Below are 18,222 nucleotides of genomic sequence, written 5' to 3'. Positions count from 1 at the left end.
ACAGAGGATGCGGAAAGGTCAGGGAATGACCACCGCATATCCCGGAGCAATATGGCCTTAGTTGCTAATGCTCCTAAAAACCAAATAACAACAACAAGTCATGGCCACACTGAGAAGGATGAGGTAGACAGCCTCTCTAAAGGAGGGGAAAAAAAACGACAACAACAACACACATTTCACTATCCATTCCATTCAATAGTTTGTCTAGTTCTTCCTTGAATTTATTCAAAATATCCACTTCCACAACAACAATTGTTAGAAGCTTGTTCCAGCAATCAACTACCCATTGGCAAATGTGCACATATCTATTCTATAATGATCCTTCTTCAATTTGAATTTGTGCCATCTCACATGCACAGTCTTAGCATGAGCAAGAATTCCATCAAAGCCTTAAACACTTCAGGTCACCTCATAGTGCCAAAGCTCCAGATGCTGCAATTTAGCATTAGAATTAGTAGTGGCATATGATAAAAGAAAGCAAGGTTATACAGCATCATTCAAAAAAAAAAAAAAGAAAAGAAAAGAAAACCTCTTCCCATTTCAATAAGTGTGTCTAGTTCTTCCTTGAATTTATTTAAGATATCAACTTCCACAAGCACAAATGGAAAATTGTTCCAGCAATCAACTACTCACTGGCTAAAGGCAAATTTCCACACATCTGCAACTGCCCTTCCTAAATTTCAAATTATGCCCCCTCAAATGCGTAATCTGAGAAAGAATACCATCAGCATTGAAGTTGTTCAAACCATTCAAGGCCTTAAACACCTCAACAAATCACTTTGCAGGTGTCTAGTCCCAAATGCTGCAATTTTCAGAACTTAAGCCTTTCTTGGTAAGATCATTCTTTTGTACCCCTCACCAACCTTGTTACCTTTCTCTGTACTTGTTCCAGCAGCTCAACATTCTCACTAAAATGAGACATCTAGGCCTGTATACATTTTTCAAAGTGAGGCCTGACCACTGTCAGGCCTTGCAATGGGATAATCACCTCCTTATCTCTGCTTACAAAATTCCTATATATCATCGACAAAACCCATGAGCTGTACAAGTAGACGGTCTGAACTACACAAGGAACTTCCTATCTGACTGCACAATTCCCCCCCCCCAGGTCTTTTTCGTTCTGCCTTACCCTGAGTGCAGTATCACACAGTTAGTACATTACTCTAGTGTTACTGCTATCCATATGCAGTAATTTGCATTTGTCAATGTTAAACTTCAGTTATCATGTCTCAGCCCATCTGCCTAACTTTTCTAGACCCTGTTTCTGTAGCATACTGTTGTTATTGTCATTAACAACCCTGCCAACCTTTGTATTATCTGCATACTTGGATATTAAGGATGATATACCTTAATCAGTATCATTGATCAATATAGAAAACAACAATGGACCCAACATGGAAACCTGGGGACTCTACTAATAACATTAGTTCATTGAGAGCAGTGTTCATTGATTACCACTTTCTCTTCTCTCTCTCTCTCACTCAACCACCCTTTTATCCATAGCAGCAACTTTCCCTTAATGCCACACTGCTCCAGTTAGTACAGCAGTCTTCCATGTGCAACAGTATCAAAAGCTTTGCTGAAATCCAAGTAATAATGCCAAAATTATTTTTTACATCCAGTTTCTTTGTGACCACATTGTAGTATCCAATCAGATTGGTCAGAAAAGGATCCTCTTAACAAACCCATGCTGTGTCTGAACTGTACTGCAGTCTTATCTAGATGATCCTGCATTATGTCCTTAACCAGGACTCCATTATTTTTCCTGGAACAGAAGTTAAACTAACACGTCTGTAATTACCCATCACTCTTTCATCCCCTTTGTGATTTGGGGATACATTTGCACTTCTCCATCCACGGAGATCTTCCTTGAATCCAAAGATGCTCTCATAATTAGGGCTAAGGGTTTGCTTACTTCCTTTGCTGCCTCCCGTAATATAAATGGATAGATCCCATCCACCCCAGGTGCTTTCTTATGTTTAGCTTCAATAATTTCTCTTCCATTTTTCTCTCAATTATTACAAAATAATTTAGCTTCCTGTTAGAGTTTGATAAACTTCCTGGTTCCACTTTCCTAGAGAATTCCTCATGTCGTAGATGAGGAATTTTCTAGGAAAGTAGATTCAAAATACTCATTCAGTTTGTCAGCTGCCTGTGCAGGATCATCAACAGTTGAACCATCGATATCAAGTAGACTACTCTGATTCATCCCCTTTTTTATAGAGTTTCATAATTAAAGAAGCCTTTTTGCATCCTTTGAAAAAGATTTATTGTAACCGACTTTGCTTGTGTGATCTCCTTTGTGATGACTTGATTACTAGCTTATACCTATGGTAGGCTTCTGTGTTGTCTGATTATTTATGTGTCTCACATATTTTTCTTCTCAGCCAAGAGTCTCATTAGTTCATCTGTCTTTCATTTAGGCCTAAATCTTGAACAGTATTTCTTAGTTGATATGAAAACCTAGTAGCTTCCATGATTAATTTCTTGCCAACCAGGCTAGCCGGGTGGGTAAAGTGCCTGCCTGGCAACCCAAAGGTCATGGTTCAAATCCTGCCTTGGGCTTGGATCAGAGTAGAAAATGCAAAAAAAAACCTTGGGAGGTGCAATATGGCCACAGAAGCCGATGTGCCAAAAACTAACAAAAAAAAAGATTAATTTCTTGATTGCTTCCCATTTAGAATTTGCTTTTGGCAACATTAGTTGGTCTCACTATAGATTTAAAAACTGTCTGAGACCACTGGTGGGTAGTTCATATTTTATTAAATCCCACATCAGTACACCGTGATCACTGCTGCCTAGTGGTTCCTTTATCTGCAGATTCTTAATGCGTCAATAATTGGCACCTCCGTAGCCAGGTAGGTGGGCAGGAGCAGCAGTGCGTAGCACACGCTTCTTGATTAGACCAGAGTTCGAGCCCATGACCACCGCATATCCCCGGAGCAATATGGCCTTAGTTGCTAATGCTCCTAAAAACCAAATAACAAGCAAACAGCATCAATAATCATTCCTGTGTGACAATACCGTGTTGGCCAAGATTTTTGCAGCTCTGGCGAACACAAAGTTTTTATATATATTTAGTTGTTTTATTGACTTAATTGTTATACTAAATTATTTTCTCTAAGTAGCTTTATAGTCCTAGCCAAGCTCTTTGGTTTATTTGAATTTAGTTAGCGATTTTGAAAATTAATACTTAGTATCTGTAGATCTTACTGTTTTTAACTTGCCGGCATTGTTATACACTACGACCTCAACCCCAAAGAAGACTATGCAATAATAGACCACTCCAGGCACTTCCGCCACTGCCTATGGTAGGAGTCACTCAATATATTGAGCAATTCGAGAGCCATGAACTGCCGCAAGGGCATGAGACAACCGTTTTATACCTCGACAAGCGCTGGAGAAGAACTGTGCATGTCCCTTTGACATGCACATGTCTTTGCTCTTAAATCACAAAGAAGATTTTTGTCCATTAGGATCTCATCATGAGAGACAAGCAATTCTGCCACATCCTCAGGCTTGACTTCCAATTCTAATTCCCTTGCCATTTCCACAAGTAGTGACTTCTTTCATTGAATTCTCAAAGCCTTTGAAATCGTCCATAAGTGTGGGAATTAGCTTCTTCCAAGCACCTTTCAATGTTGTTTCTTTAACTTCCTCCGTGCATCTCTAATGGTTTTTATACCATCCAAAATCATGAAGCCTTTCCAAAATGCTTTTAATTTATTTCGTTTATGTCCAGCTACTGTATCACTGTTTCAGGCATTTATAGCCATAGCAAAAGTTCTTAAGTAATACGATTTAAATTCTGCAATGACACCTTGGTCCGTAGGCTGCAGCAATGAAGTGTTTGCAGGTAGAAAAATAACATTTATCTCCTCGTACAAACCAATTAGAGCTCTAGGATGGCCAGGGGCATTGTCTGCAAGAAGTAAAATCTTGAAAGGAATTTTCTTTTCCTTGCAATAAGTCTCAACCGTAGGCTTAAAATAGTCCATGAACCAATTTGAGAAAATATCTCCAGCCATCCAAGCTTTTGAAGATTTAAAATAAACAGGGAGGCTAGCTTTTGCATAGTTCTTTAGGGTCCTAGGATTTTCTGAGTGATAAATCATCATAGGTTTTAACTTGCAATCACCAGCTACATTAGCCTGTAACAAGAGTTAGCCTATCTTTTGCAGATTTGAAGCCAGGCATTAGAAAGCTCACATGGATAACTTTCTGCAGTTACTGTATCAGCACTAGCTGTTTCACCTTGCACTTTGATGTTGTGGAGATGACTTCTTTCCTTAACCCTATTAAACCAACCTCTGCTAGTTTCGAATTTATCCTCAGCAACTTTCTCACCTTTCTCAGCCTTAATAGCATTGAAGTGATTTAGGGCCTTGTCCTGGTTGATGGCTCGGCTTAAAGGCACTTTGTGACTGATTTGATGTTCAATCCAAATCAGTAAAAGTTTTTCCATGTCAGTAATAAGGCTATCACGTTTTCTTATAACTTTAGTGTTCACTGGTGTAACACTTCTAGTTTCCTTCAACACTTTCTCCTTAGCATTCAGAATTGTACTAACTGTTTAGCGAGCCAAACCTAGCTTACGGCCTATCTCAGCCATAGACATACCTTGCTCAGTTAGTTTAATCATTTCTAACTTGGCATTTAAAGTAAGAGGCTTACGACTACTTTTTTTTATCATTAGTACTGCACTTAGATGCCATTGTAATTAGTACAAAAATATTATATATAATACACTGTAATAACTAAAAAGTTTTTGAAAATTACCAGAATACAAAGAGATGTAGATCGCACAAGTGCTGTAAACAAACTGAATCACCGACAATAAAATGTTGCCTGACGCTATTCTCAGACCCTCTGCTGAATGTGTCATGTGAAAAAATGCCGAAAAAGTGGAACAAGCGCTGAACATAATGAACATGGATATAATTGGAAACAGCCATAATAGCGGAATGCTTAGAAGCAGAATGTCATAAAGCGGGGCCCTACTGTACTGCATACAGTTCTGGGGGCCTCATTTTAGGAAGGAGATGTAGATCCTTCCTAAAATGAGGCCCTATACAGAGAAGGGCAACAAGATTGTTGAGAGGAACAAAGGAGGTTCTCTTGCCAGGAGAGGTTTAAATTCTGTAAGTTGCAGCATCTGGAGACTAGCCACCTGCAAGGTGATCTGATTGAGGTGTACAAGGCCTTGAATGGTTTGAGCAGGCTCAATGCTGATGGGATACTTCCACTTGCTCAGATTAAGAACCCGAGGGGGGGGGACATAGATTCAAATCGAGGAAAGAAAGTTGTAGAATAGATGTGCAGAAGTTTGCCTTTAGCCAGTGGGTAGTTTGCTGAAACAGACTTCCATCTGTTTTTGTGGAAGTTGATAGCTTAAATAAATTTAAGGCTGAACTAGACAAACATTTGGAGTGACCGGATGGGTGAAATGGGAAGATTTATTTTATTTTATTTTTATTTTTTTATTTATTATTATTTTTTTTTTGGCTGATGCTCTATAAGCTTGCTTTCTTGTTTCATATCCCTCAACTAATGCTAATTACTCATGTCACCCTTTGGTCCCCAATTGTGAATTTGAGATACATTTCCACATCTTCAGTGTTCAGGGACTTCCCTTGAATCCAAAGTTGCTGTCATAATTATGCGAAGAGTTTGCTTACCTCCTTTGCTGCTTCCCTTAATATAATTGGTTAGATCCCATCCACCCCAGCTGCCTTTTTTCATGTTTAACTTCAGTAGTTTCTCTTCCACTTTCCTCTCAGTTATTACAAAGTCATTTAGCTACCTGTTAGAGTTTGATTAACTTCTGGCATCCACTTTCATAAAAAATTCTTCATGTGTGTGAATGTAAATGCAAAATACCTACTCAATTTCTCAACGACCTGAGCAAGGTTATCAACAATTGAATCATCAATATGAAGTAGATCAATGTGATTCATCCCCTTCCTTCTAGTGTTTCCGTAAGTAAAGAAATCTTTGCTTTGTCTTTTCTTGGCTTTCTTTGCAAGAAACTTCTCGTTATTTGGCTTGGCTTGCCTAACCTCCTTTGTGATTTCATTCCTGATTAGTCCATATCTGCCATAGACTTTTGAAAATATATATGTATCCCACACATTTTTTTCTGAACATCTGGTAATTTATATGCATCCCATGCATTTTTCTTCTTTTCCACATGTCTCATTAGTTCATCTAACATCCATTTATCTATATACTCTGAATAGTATTTCTTAGTTGGTATGAAAAGCCTAGTAGCTTCTATGATCATTTCCCTGAATGCTTCCCATTTGGAATTTGTTGTTCGTTCATTAGTTGGTCCCACTGTACAGAAATTGAAAAATGCCCAAGACTGCTATAGTCTCCTTTACAAAAGCAAAAACCCATTCCTTTACCCCTAAAGATGTAGTTACATCTTTAAGGGTAAAGGATGTAGTTACATCTTTAAGTAAATCCACATCAGTATACTGTGATCACTGCCACCTAGTGGTTCTTAATGCACGAATGGCCACTGCTGATAATCAGATCAAGAGTATTGCCCTCTCATTTTGCCTCGCTAATATGCTGCTATAGAAAACTCATATTAGCAAGACTTCTCACTAATTTCTTTGTGAACAGAAAAACGTGGTGAAAAGTTCAACTAATCTGTTGAATTTCGTTGCTGTCCAGCAGTCGAACGTAATATTCATTGTTGACACTCATTGATATGTAGTGAGAAGTGAGGAATTCTTCGGTAGATGTTATGATCTGTGATCTGTTAATATAGTAAACCAGCCTTTTTCAATCAGCCATCTAAAATATCACATGGCAACCAGTAAAAAGAGAGTCAGAAAATAACTGTGTTTTATTTGCAAGGGATGGTTTACTTGGACCAAATGCAGTCATGAATTCCTGTGATCCCAACGAAACATTACTACAACTGTATTCCAATTGCATAGGTCAAAATATGTAACTGGAAGATGAAAGGTAACTTTTGGCATATGTAGAATATACATACAGTGGATTCCAGTTATTGGGCCACTGGTTAATCGGGGCAGCTGTTTATTTGGGGCAAATCTTAAAAAACAGAAACCAATCGAGAAAATAGCCAGGGTTTACTTCGCTTAATTGGGACAACATGCCGTTTAATTGGGGAAGGAGACCGCAGCACTGGAGATTACCCTATGATTGTCTTCGACGGTACCACGTGGTTCAGTCGAAATTCTGGAGGTCACAACCATAAAACAATAAAAACAATTAGCAGTCACCTGTTTATTGGGCTTTTCTGTTAGTGAAATCTATCATAAATGGACAGTAAACTCGATCTTACTGAATTTCCAATAATACTGACAGCTGGAATTCTGTGAGTTGTTATGGTGAAATGTGTTTATACTTCCGTGGAATCTTCAATCATATAAAAAAATTAATTTTCAGATCTTCTCTTCATTCCTATTTTTAAAGCTTTGTAACTTGTTACTCCGTTCTCACTTGCACGTATTATGTTACTTGCAATTTGTGTGTGCTTTGTTATTGATTGCTTATCTTTTTACTGTTTGTTTTAAATTTTAACCCCCACCCACAAATGTCAGTGAACAGAAATGTCAACTAGTTCATATGTACATATTACAGTACATATTAATTATGTCGATTATCATGTATATTCTTCCGATTTTCACGCATCATTTAATTTTTTAATTGGTAAAGTAATAAAGGGTAAATTTGTGCTTAATATATCTTTGCTTTTATAGCCTGTGGATAATATTCCTCCTATTTTTGCTAATAAGAATCAATTCACAAACATGATCACAATGACCGGTGCTTACTGCACATTGTATATGAACGGTACTTTACTATGTTGAGTTCATCGTAACATGATTTGATTGTACAGTGAACCAATTGTAAAGGGGGATACATTGTATTTTTAACTATTTACGTGAAACTTTGGATAATTGGAGCAGCCGCTTAATCAGGCCAAAATGCACTAGTCCCGATGTGTCCCAAATAACCGGAATGGACTGTATTATCAAAAATGAATGTATGTCAGTATAGATATCAGATAAAGCGAGACTGTGAGTTCTGAATACCATTAAAATACCATTCAAAATATCTTAAAAGCTGTCTTGATCCTGGATGAACTCGGATGTCCTTGTCGCTTATTTACAAAGGGTGAACAACAGCTATTGTTTCACATTTATAATATGATCTATCATCAAAACTTGTTGCATTACATTGTGCACTGCATTGGCTTATGAGTGTCATTATCACAAATAACTTTTACAGCTAATGTCAGTGTTACTATAGTTATTTGTGTGGTTTATTTGTACAGTTCCTTCTTTTTATGTTAAGGAGGGAATTAATTTTATTTATTGAACAATTAATTTTATTTAATGTCTAGATGTTATTTAACATTAATTAATTTTCTTAGTTTTAAACCAATAACATTTTTTTTTTTTGTGTGTGTGTTTAGGAAGAACATGCTACACAGCTAAGAATAACAGTTGCTACACTAGAATCTCATATTGAGTAAGTGGTATTGTTTTTAATTCTTGTATAATGTTAGTATTCATTTGATTTATATAGAATTACTTCACAAGTTTAATGTGAAATGTATGTGAGGAATGTTTGAAAAGTAATGTAACTAGAGTTTTGAGGGGGGAACTATGCCTTTACTTAAAAGTAACATTACATTAATAAAAGAACATGTGTAACATTCATATTTTTTACTTCTTGTTACAAAATGCTGTACACCTGTTGGCATAAATTACTAAACCAGACTGGTTGCCTTTCTTTGAAATGGACAAATGAAGAAGTATATGCAATAATCCAATTTTTGCATTCTAAAAGATACTAGTTCCACAGAAATTTATTAGAAATTCTAAGCTATGTTTGGTCTAGTAGTCATATTCAAGAAACAGGTCTGGTTTTGATGCCATCAGTTCAACCAAGGCAAACAAACCTGATATTGCTCTGTATATATATATATATACACACACACAACAATATTAGCAATATGAGGTACTTGTTCATCCAGCACAAAGTCCTTACATATTAAAGTTGAGCTGTTCAGGCTTTTATAAAAATATTGGTGAAATTAAATAATCTATTGAAACCCGGTTGAAAAGGAATATCCTGAAATTTTACAATGGAGATATGACAATACTTATGACAAGGTAGGATAAGTGCCTGAATTTTTTGGGAGACTGTGGTAATGTAGTGTACTAATGCACTTTCATTTATGTCATTTCTTTGTTATGTGATTAAATGTCTTTTCAAAAAAAAAAAAAAAAAAAAAAAAAAAAAAAAAGCGGAAAATTTTTTTTTTTACCTTACTTTTCACACAGTTCTTATGCATCATGTGCACAAGCATGCACATACAGTGCCAAAATAAGTGTTTAATTTTTAATTTTTCCCCCAAAAGCTGTGGGCCCTACAAAATTCATACATTAGGATGACAGTGACTATAGAAAATATGAATTTTGGCAAAAGAAAAGTTATATAATCATCTGTAAAAAAGTCTTTTATTGATAAATAAAGACCGTGATGTGAAAAATTCTACTCCATAAGACCCTTGCACAATCTCTCTTTGAGGATGAATTTATCAAGGTTCTCACCATTAAATCCTTTGTGTCATGCCTTAATAAAATTTCAAACACTTGCACATTCAGTCCTAATTCATGGCTTGTTTTCTCAACCTCTCCTCACATCTTTTAAGCAAAGAAAAAAGCCTCATATTGCTTATACTTAATATTAGTTCTGCATGCACAAAAATATTACATTTTGTGCTTTTAAAAGATAGTTGTTTTATAATATTACTAACTATTGTTCCTGACAGATATATATACCTTAGTCTATTTTCAGGAGCATGCATTGGTATCTGCAGGCCCAGGTACATGGTTGGTTTCGGATACCCCCTCTTTCTTTTGTTATCGCTATGTTATACAAGTTAAAGAATGCTTTGGGGATCACCCTTCTGCATTGAGGCCCATGTGCATCGCATCCAGTGCCCCCCCAGCGTTTTGCATGGCCCTGCTTATTTCATGTATCCTATTACATAAAATATTTCCCATTTTCCTGATGGTAGAGTCATCAAGAATAGCAACTTCCTGAGGGACCAGTACTGCCTGCTCCTGGTGATCCCACCATGCAGCCAGATATATGAGGGTAAGCTCTAACATTGAGTCAGGCAGCTGAGTACAGTCGGTCCTCGTATAACACGTGTTTGCATTACACGAATTCGATCATACAAGATTTACAAATAGGGGAACGTTATCTTATATAACACGAACCGAATTCGCTTATACACGATTCGCCTTTGTGTTTACAAGAAATGGCAGTCGAACGTGGAATCACCCCAACTGAACGCAACACAATAGGAATGAAGAAGATTCTGAAAATGTATTTGTGTGTTTATCAGTGAAGGGGAAACACATTTCACCATAATAACGTAAAAACCAACACAATTCCAGCTATCGATAATGCAATCAGATCGAGTTTACTACCAGTTTATAACAGATTCCACTAGTAGAAACGCAAATGGAAAATGTTTTTATTGTTTTATGGTAGTAACCCCTAGAAATGTGCTTTAGTAAAATGTGGGGTGTTAATAGTCTGCTGTCAGTCTGCTGACGAGGCTACTAGAGACGGTCGTGTTCAAAGCCGCTAAGTGGATTTTTCTTATTTATTGATTTGAAATTATTGTTTTTCTAAAACTTTTGATTTAAATTTAGTAGTATAACATTATTTAGTGATTTTCTGATTAATTTGGTGTATTTATTCTGTGCTCGGCCTTGGAATTGCATAAAAGTATCAGTAAAGGTTTCCACGTGTTTCAACTCCGCTACCGTTCGTAATTTTCGAGCCTTTGTGATACGATAGTTATATACCGTACTAGATAGCGTTAGTTGAATTTCGTTAGCAGTTAAATTGTACGTTTAAATAAATACATATAACGACTTAGATTACAAACGTAATATAATTAATTTATTTAACATAATTAATAACATAACATAATTAATTAATAAATTAATAGAATCATGACTCAGACCAGAGCAGCAAAGCAAAAGGCTCAAGCTAATGGAAGTGCTGTGGCTCAGAGCAGAACTGAGGGGGCAGTTGTACTCTGACTCACAGCCTTATAAAATGCACTGTTTGCTTGATGTTTGCAGAGCAATCGGGTACGGGACATGATACTGCCATGGGGGATGTCTTTGTGTGTGCGCGATGCAAAGAGTGTATCGATATCAGGCAACAACTCAGTGTTCTTGTGGGCCTATATGAGAGCTTGAAGGACAGGGTAGATGCCCTCGAAGGAACTAAATTGAGGGGCCCATCAAGCTCTCAGCTGCCCACATCAACGCCAGAGCTTGCACTTGGACATCACGTGACACAAAGGCAACCCCCAAGGCAGAATGCGCTGGTCCCGAAGGAACTAGTAGTTGTTGGTGACTCTATTGTCAGGAAACGGGGAACATGCTTTGTAAAAAAGATAGGTGGAACAGGACCAGGGTATGTCTGCCAGGGGCAAAGGTTGATGACGTTGTAGAGCGAATATCATCTTTTAAGGGCACAAAAGGTGATATAGTTGTACACGTTGGCACTAATGATATTAAGAGTAGGAGACCGGCAGAATTACTTAACAAGTACAGGTCACTGTTGAACAAAAGCCGAGAATTAGGATTGAATTTGAAAGTGTCTGCAATTCTGCCCAGACACGATAGGAGGGAGTATATGATGAGAGCCTTGTCGATCAATTCGGCCCTGGAAAGATTGTGCAAGGCTCAAGGGGTAGAATTTTTTTCAGCCTGGACTGTACTTGTTAACAGGAGAGATTGTTTCTACAGGGATGGGATACACTTAAATAGAAAGGGTGCAAGAATATTTGCTGATGCTATCGAGGCAGTGTTAGGTGGGTCGGAAAACTGCTAGCTTGGGGGGAGACAAAGACCAATAGATTGACAGTAGCCACTGGCAGAGGTGAAAGAGATTCTTGCACTGCTTCTATTAGAATGAGCAGAAGCCTGAAAAACAAGATGCATGGTATTTCAGAGACTTCTGGGAGCCATTGCGGTACAAGTAAACACATGGGTTGTGTTAGGGTAGCTAAGAATAGAAACAGGTGCAGGTATACTTGCGTGTACACCAATGCTAGGAGTTTAGTAAATAAATTTGATGAATTTGAAGTATTGCTCAAAACATCAAAGGCAGATATTGTTGGGATATCAGAGACGTGGTGTCACACAGATATAAGGGATGCAGAACTGCAATTTGGGGAGTACAACGTTTACAGAAAGGATAGACAGGACAGGAGGGGAGGAGGGGTTATGCTATTAGTTAAGAAACACATAAAAACCAAGGAAGTGAAGCCAGTCGACATCGCTGGACAGTGCAGTGTTGAGTCAGTTTGGTGTGACATAAGCATTGGGAGATCAAAACTGAGAGTAGGAGTGTGCTATAGGCCTAATGACTCTGATGAGTATAATAAGGAACTGTACAGGGAAATAGAGTGGGCCAGTAAATCAGAGAGTCTTATAATGGGAGATTTTAACTTCCCAGATATTGACTGGAATTTGGGGGCTGGTTACTCACACACTAGCAGGGCTTTTGTGGATTTATTGGATGATTGTTTTCTACATCAGCATGTTCGGGAGGCAACAAGAGGGAGTAATACTCTTGATTTGATTATCAGCAGTGATTCTTCATGCATTAAGAATCTGCAGATAAATGAACCACTAGGTGGCAGTGATCACAGTGTGCTGAAGTGGGATTTACTCAAAGAGGTAACTACCATCAGGGGTAAAGGGAAGGGTTATTGCTTCCGTAAAGGCGACTGCGATGGACTGAGACAGTATTTAAATTCTATACAGTGGGACCAACTGATGATGTTACCAACAGCAAATTCAAAATGGGAAGCATTCAAAGAACTTATCTTGGAAGCTACTAGGCTTTACATACCAACTAAGAAATATTGTTCAAGGTTTAGGCCAAAATGGATGTCAGATGAACTAATGAGGCATATGGCAGAGAAGAAAAATGTATGGGATACTTACAAATTAACACATGACACAGAAGCCTATGATAGATACAAGTTGATATGCAACCAAGTTACAAAGGAGGTTAGGCAGGCGAAGGCAGATTACGAGAAATCTTTGGCAAGGGAAGCAAAGAAAAACAGCAAAGAGTTCTTTACTTATGTAAACTCTAGAAGGAAGGGGATGAATCAGATTGGTCCACTGGATATTGATGGGTCAACTGTTGATGATCCTGCTCAGGTAGCTAACAAACTAAATGAATATTTTGCATCGACATTCACACATGAGGAGTTATTCAGCAAGGGGAATGCCAGAGGTGTATTCAACTCTAGCAGTAAGCTACAGAATCTTGAAATAACTGGGAGTAAAGTGGAGGAGAAACTGTTGAAGATAAACACAAGAAAGGCACCCGGGGTGGATGGGATCTATCCAGTTATATTAAAGGAGGCAGCAAAGGAAGTAAGCAAACCCTTAGCCATAATTATGAGAGCTTCCTTGGACTCAGGGGAGGTACCCATAGACTGGAAATGTGCAAATGTGACCCCAATTCACAAAGGAGGATCAAAGGCTGACACAAGTAACTATAGACCTGTGAGCTTAACTTCTGTTCCAGGAAAATTAATGGAGGCACTGGTTAAAGAAGCACTGCAGGATCATTTAGACAAGACTTCAGTTATAGCTCAGACACAGCATGGTTTTGTTAAGGGGAAGTCTTGCCTGACCAACTTGATTGGATACTATGATGCAGTCACAAAAGAACTGGATGCAGGGAATAACTTTGATATTATATATTTGATATTGGATCTTAGAAAGGCTTTTGATACTGTTGCACATGGAAGACTGCTACACAAATTGGAGCAGTGTGGCATTGGAGGCAAGTTGCTGCTATGGATAAAGGGATGGTTGAGGGGGAGAAGACAGAGAGTGGTAATTAATGGACACTGCTCATCGTGGACTAATGTTATTAGTGGAGTCCCTCAGGGCTCAGTGTTGGGTCCATTATTGTTTTCTGTATTTATAAATGATATTGATGATGGTATATCAAGCTTAATGTCCAAGTTTGCAGATGATACAAAGGTTGGCAGGGTTGTCAAGGACACTACTGACACTATGCTGCTGCAACAGGATCTGGAAAGGTTGAGCAGATGGGCTGAGAGGTGGCAAATGAAGTTTAACATTGACAAATGTAAAGTACTACACATGGGAAACAGCAACCCCAGAGCAACGTATCAACTCTGTGGTACTACACTGACAGTGGTAGAGAATGAAAGGGACTTGGGGGTGGTTGTGCAGGCAGATATGAAGTTCTCTGAGCAGTGCAGACGGGCTGCAAGAGTAGCTCATGGAGTATTGTCAATGATATACAGGAATTTTTCCAGCAGGGTTAAGGAGGTGATTATTCCATTGTATAAGGCAATGGTCAGGCGACACCTAGAGTACTGTATACAGGTCTGGAGGCCTCATTTCAAGAAGGATGTAGAGCTGCTGGAACGAGTACAGAGAAGGGCAACAAGATTAGTGAATGGAACAAAGGGGTGCTCTTACGAAGAAAGGCTTAAGTTTTGCAAATTACAGTGTCTGGAGACTAGGCACCAGCGAGGTGATCTCATAGAGGTGTATAAAGCCTTGAATGGTTTAAGCATGCTCAATGCTGATGGGATTCTTCCTCTAGCTCAGAAAAATCACCTGAGAGGGCATAAATTCAAATTGAGGAAAGACAGATGTAGGATAGATGTGCGGAAATTTGCCTTTAGCCAGCGGGTGGTTGGTTGGTGGAACAGACTCCCATCCCTTGTGGTGGAGGTTGATAGCCTAAATAAGTTTAAGGCTCAGCTGGACAGGTATTTTGAACGAACAGAGGGGTGAAGTGGAAGTGGTTTTTTTTTTTTTTTTTTTTTTTTTGGCTGATGCTGCATAAGCTTGCTTTCTTGCATCAAATGCCTCTACTAATGCTACTAATGCTAATAGTGTATCTCAGGCTTTACAGTGTTGTTTATTCAGTTGCTACACGCACGCAGCTTTGTTTATGTGTATCAAGCGTGCCTCCTCGTTTTGTAATTGTGCTTTATTCCCTAAAAATTAGTAAAATACTTAAAAGGTGTGAAAAGGAAGCGTCCTGGCAAAGACTCTGCAGATTCAGAGAGAGAAAAAAAAAGCAATATGGATAAACAGAGGCGGACTGGATCAAAAATTCTTACCCGGGAAAATTTATAGTGGCCTCATACTATAGTTTATGGCCAAAATCACACCGGCCTCCGTCCACCGGGATTTCCCGGGTAAGGCTTATGGCCAGTCCGCCTCTGTCCATAGAGAAAAAATATGAAATTGTGAAACGCTTTGAGCGAAATGAAAGACCATGTGATATTGCACGTGCTACAGACCTAAATGAGGCAACGCCGAGAATTACAAAGAATGCGGAGAAAATAAAAACAACTTTCGTAGCGGGAACAACTCAGTGTAATTAAAATCCATTAGATTAAGACACAAAGAATTGGAAGAGATGGAACGGCTGTCATCTCTTTTGATAGAAAATCAAACAAAAAGCAAGTTTGCTTACGATAGAAGCAAAAGCATTAGCAATATTTAATTACGACTTACTAAATATGTATTATAAAATACGTAAGTATTTTATTACGACTATTTTATTTAATATAATAAATTTTTTACGAATAAAATACGTATTTTATTCGTAAAAAATACTCTTTTAGTATTAAAAAATACTAAAAATACTTTATTATAATATAATATTATTTTTATTACGTATTTTAATCGTTATAAAATACGTAAGTATTTTATAACGATTAAAATTAGCCGATTATTTATTGTGTTTGGTAATGTTTTGGTTCCAAATGTGTGTTCAATCTTGTGTGGTCGGCACCTAACCCTCCTTTTCCCATAGGGCCTGTTGTTTATATTGCACGATTTTGCATTGCACGAGGGTTTCTAGGAACGCAACTATCGTGCTATACGAGGACAGACTGTACTTAATGGCTCTTTTTCCAGGCCACATCTGGAATAATGCATTCAGGTTTGGAAATTTCATTTTTGGAAGTATAATGAGCTGTTGGAAAATGCTTAGAGAAGACAAGGACTTGATAAATTGTTAGAGAGGATGGATAAATGAAATGGGTATTTTTTAAATTAATTATTATTATTATTTATTTTTTTTTTGTTGATGCTATATAAGCTTCCTTCGTTGCATCATTCTCTGAGTAGTATTACTAAAACCAGTGCTCTTTTTGTAAAAAAAATAGGTGCCAGTATTCATTCTTTGCTATCAGCAAAAAATGAAAATTAAAAGGACATGAAAAGTACAGTACTCTAAAAAAAATTATTTCCTGATATTGTTATTTTAATAGCAATGTTTTTGGAATAAGAACAACAAATGAAGTATATTAACACAGTTTATTAAGCATAAATTTATTATTCAAGTATATAAAAAATAAGTAAAATGTGTAAAATATAAGTAATAAGTAAAAATAATTTCATAATAAAGTTTTTATAGAATATTCCAAATTTTTATTCAGTTCTTATCCAACACACTATGCCAACTTATTTTCTTACTGTTTTTGTCTGTTGATGAATGATGTTTCCGAAGCAGCCACGAATCGACATATTTGCTGGATCGAAATGTGTCACCGGTGGGCCTACAATTTTAAGAAATAGTAGTGAAGAAATTGTGTTTTTCAGCTACGAAGCTCTGGTTGTGCTGACAATCAAATTCATTTGTGAAAATCCTCATTCACATTCACTCGTTTAAATTTGTATCGTAGTCAGAGCCATTGGGAATACCCCTTGATCTGCTCACTGTTGACTAGCGCGACTTCTCCATATGTGGGACAATTGGTCGGATAGGTTTAACCAGGTGCCACTGAGTTGTAGAATGGTAATCCCTTTAGCTCTCTCAATTCTTGCAGCAGCAGCACTAATTTTTAAGTTGCCCGAAGGTCAGAAGTGCGAACAGTGCGTGCCTAGTTAATCTCTCCTAAACCGTTCATTATATAAAAATTTTATTTGCCCAACAGAAACTATTTTAAATGTAATTTCCAAGGGGATTTAAAAAAAAAAAAAAAAAGAAAAAAAAGTGCTATAAAAGGAGTTTTGTTAAACAGAGATCTGACTGAGTAATTTAGAATTCTAAAAATAGTTATAAAGTTTTATATAGAAAATATCATAACAATAGACAGTGAAAAATGCAAATTTAGTTAAACAACTTTAAGCTTATTTGAATAGTAGGTAAACATGTGAAAAAAAATTCCGGAATATTACAAATTTCGAAGTGTACTAAAGGTGCCAGTATGCCATACTCTTGTGTACTGTCCCAAAAAAATCACTGACTAAAACTAATGAAGGAGCAAAAATAGTTTCATTTCATGCTTGGGTGTGTGAAATGAATATTGTTGTGTTGAAATTCAGGCATTTTTACAGAAATAGTGTGTGACTTTGTGACCACCCTGTATATTAAAATTCCTTCTTTTTCCCCACCAGCTGTTCTTTATTGGTTAAGGAACTGGTCTGGTGCTTTGCTTTTCAATTTGAAATTACTACTGGTTGTTGAATATCAGCTTTTATTAAAGTGGCCTAACCGTAAGTTTGTATTTAGATAGTTGTTCTTTTTCAAGGACAAATGGGTACAAATATATGTTCCCTGACCTTATTTGATCAGATTTTAATCTTTTGTTGTTCACAACAAAACTACACAATCAAGTATAGCTAGCTTATACACACTATAAAAGTGCTAGTATCGATATTATTTCTTTCCCTTAGGCCCTTGATTAATGTAATTAATAGGTTGGTATCAATCTGGGGAGATCGAGGAATGATTTCAAGTACTGCATAAGGATAAAATAATTGCAAAAATATATTATTATCTGTTGATAAACTTTACATGCATTCTGATAGAATTTCCCTCTAATAAGAGGTTGGTGGATTATCAGGAATTAGCAAGTTATTAACCTTCTTTTCTGAAGAACATCATGGGCTATAGGGAGCAAATTTCCAATAGCCACAGACTCTGTGGAGTGAGTTTTTTGTAATTTTGATTTTTTTGTAAAAATTTAAATTTTCTACATAAATGCTTGTAAATATTAATTTGTTCTTATTTTCACTGAAAACTTAATTTGTTCTCATTAAGTGAAATAGTGATTGTGCAACGTTAGCATGAAATGATTGTCAAAAATCAAATGAGAATTTAAAATAAAAA

The 18,222-nt window shown here is 37.1% G+C and overlaps 1 protein-coding gene across 1 annotated transcript in view; it reads left to right on the top strand.

The window, feature by feature from the left end:
• Positions 1-18,222, top strand: part of LOC150088059 (centrosomal protein of 135 kDa-like) — a 507,662-nt gene that overhangs the window by 357,833 nt on the left and 131,607 nt on the right. Inside the window, exon 18 of the mRNA XM_090369998.1 lies at positions 8,459-8,514. Coding sequence (XP_090226124.1) covers positions 8,459-8,514 — 56 coding nt within the window. The remainder of the gene's footprint in view (positions 1-8,458; positions 8,515-18,222) is intronic.

The sequence above is a fragment of the Mastigoproctus giganteus genome, chromosome 3 (genome assembly GCF_048544385.1).
Source record: "Mastigoproctus giganteus isolate SK-2022 chromosome 3, ASM4854438v1, whole genome shotgun sequence".
Lineage (NCBI taxonomy): Eukaryota > Metazoa > Arthropoda > Arachnida > Uropygi > Thelyphonidae > Mastigoproctus > Mastigoproctus giganteus.
Note: the sequence above shows the minus strand (reverse complement) of the source record. Positions and strands in the feature narration are given on the sequence as shown.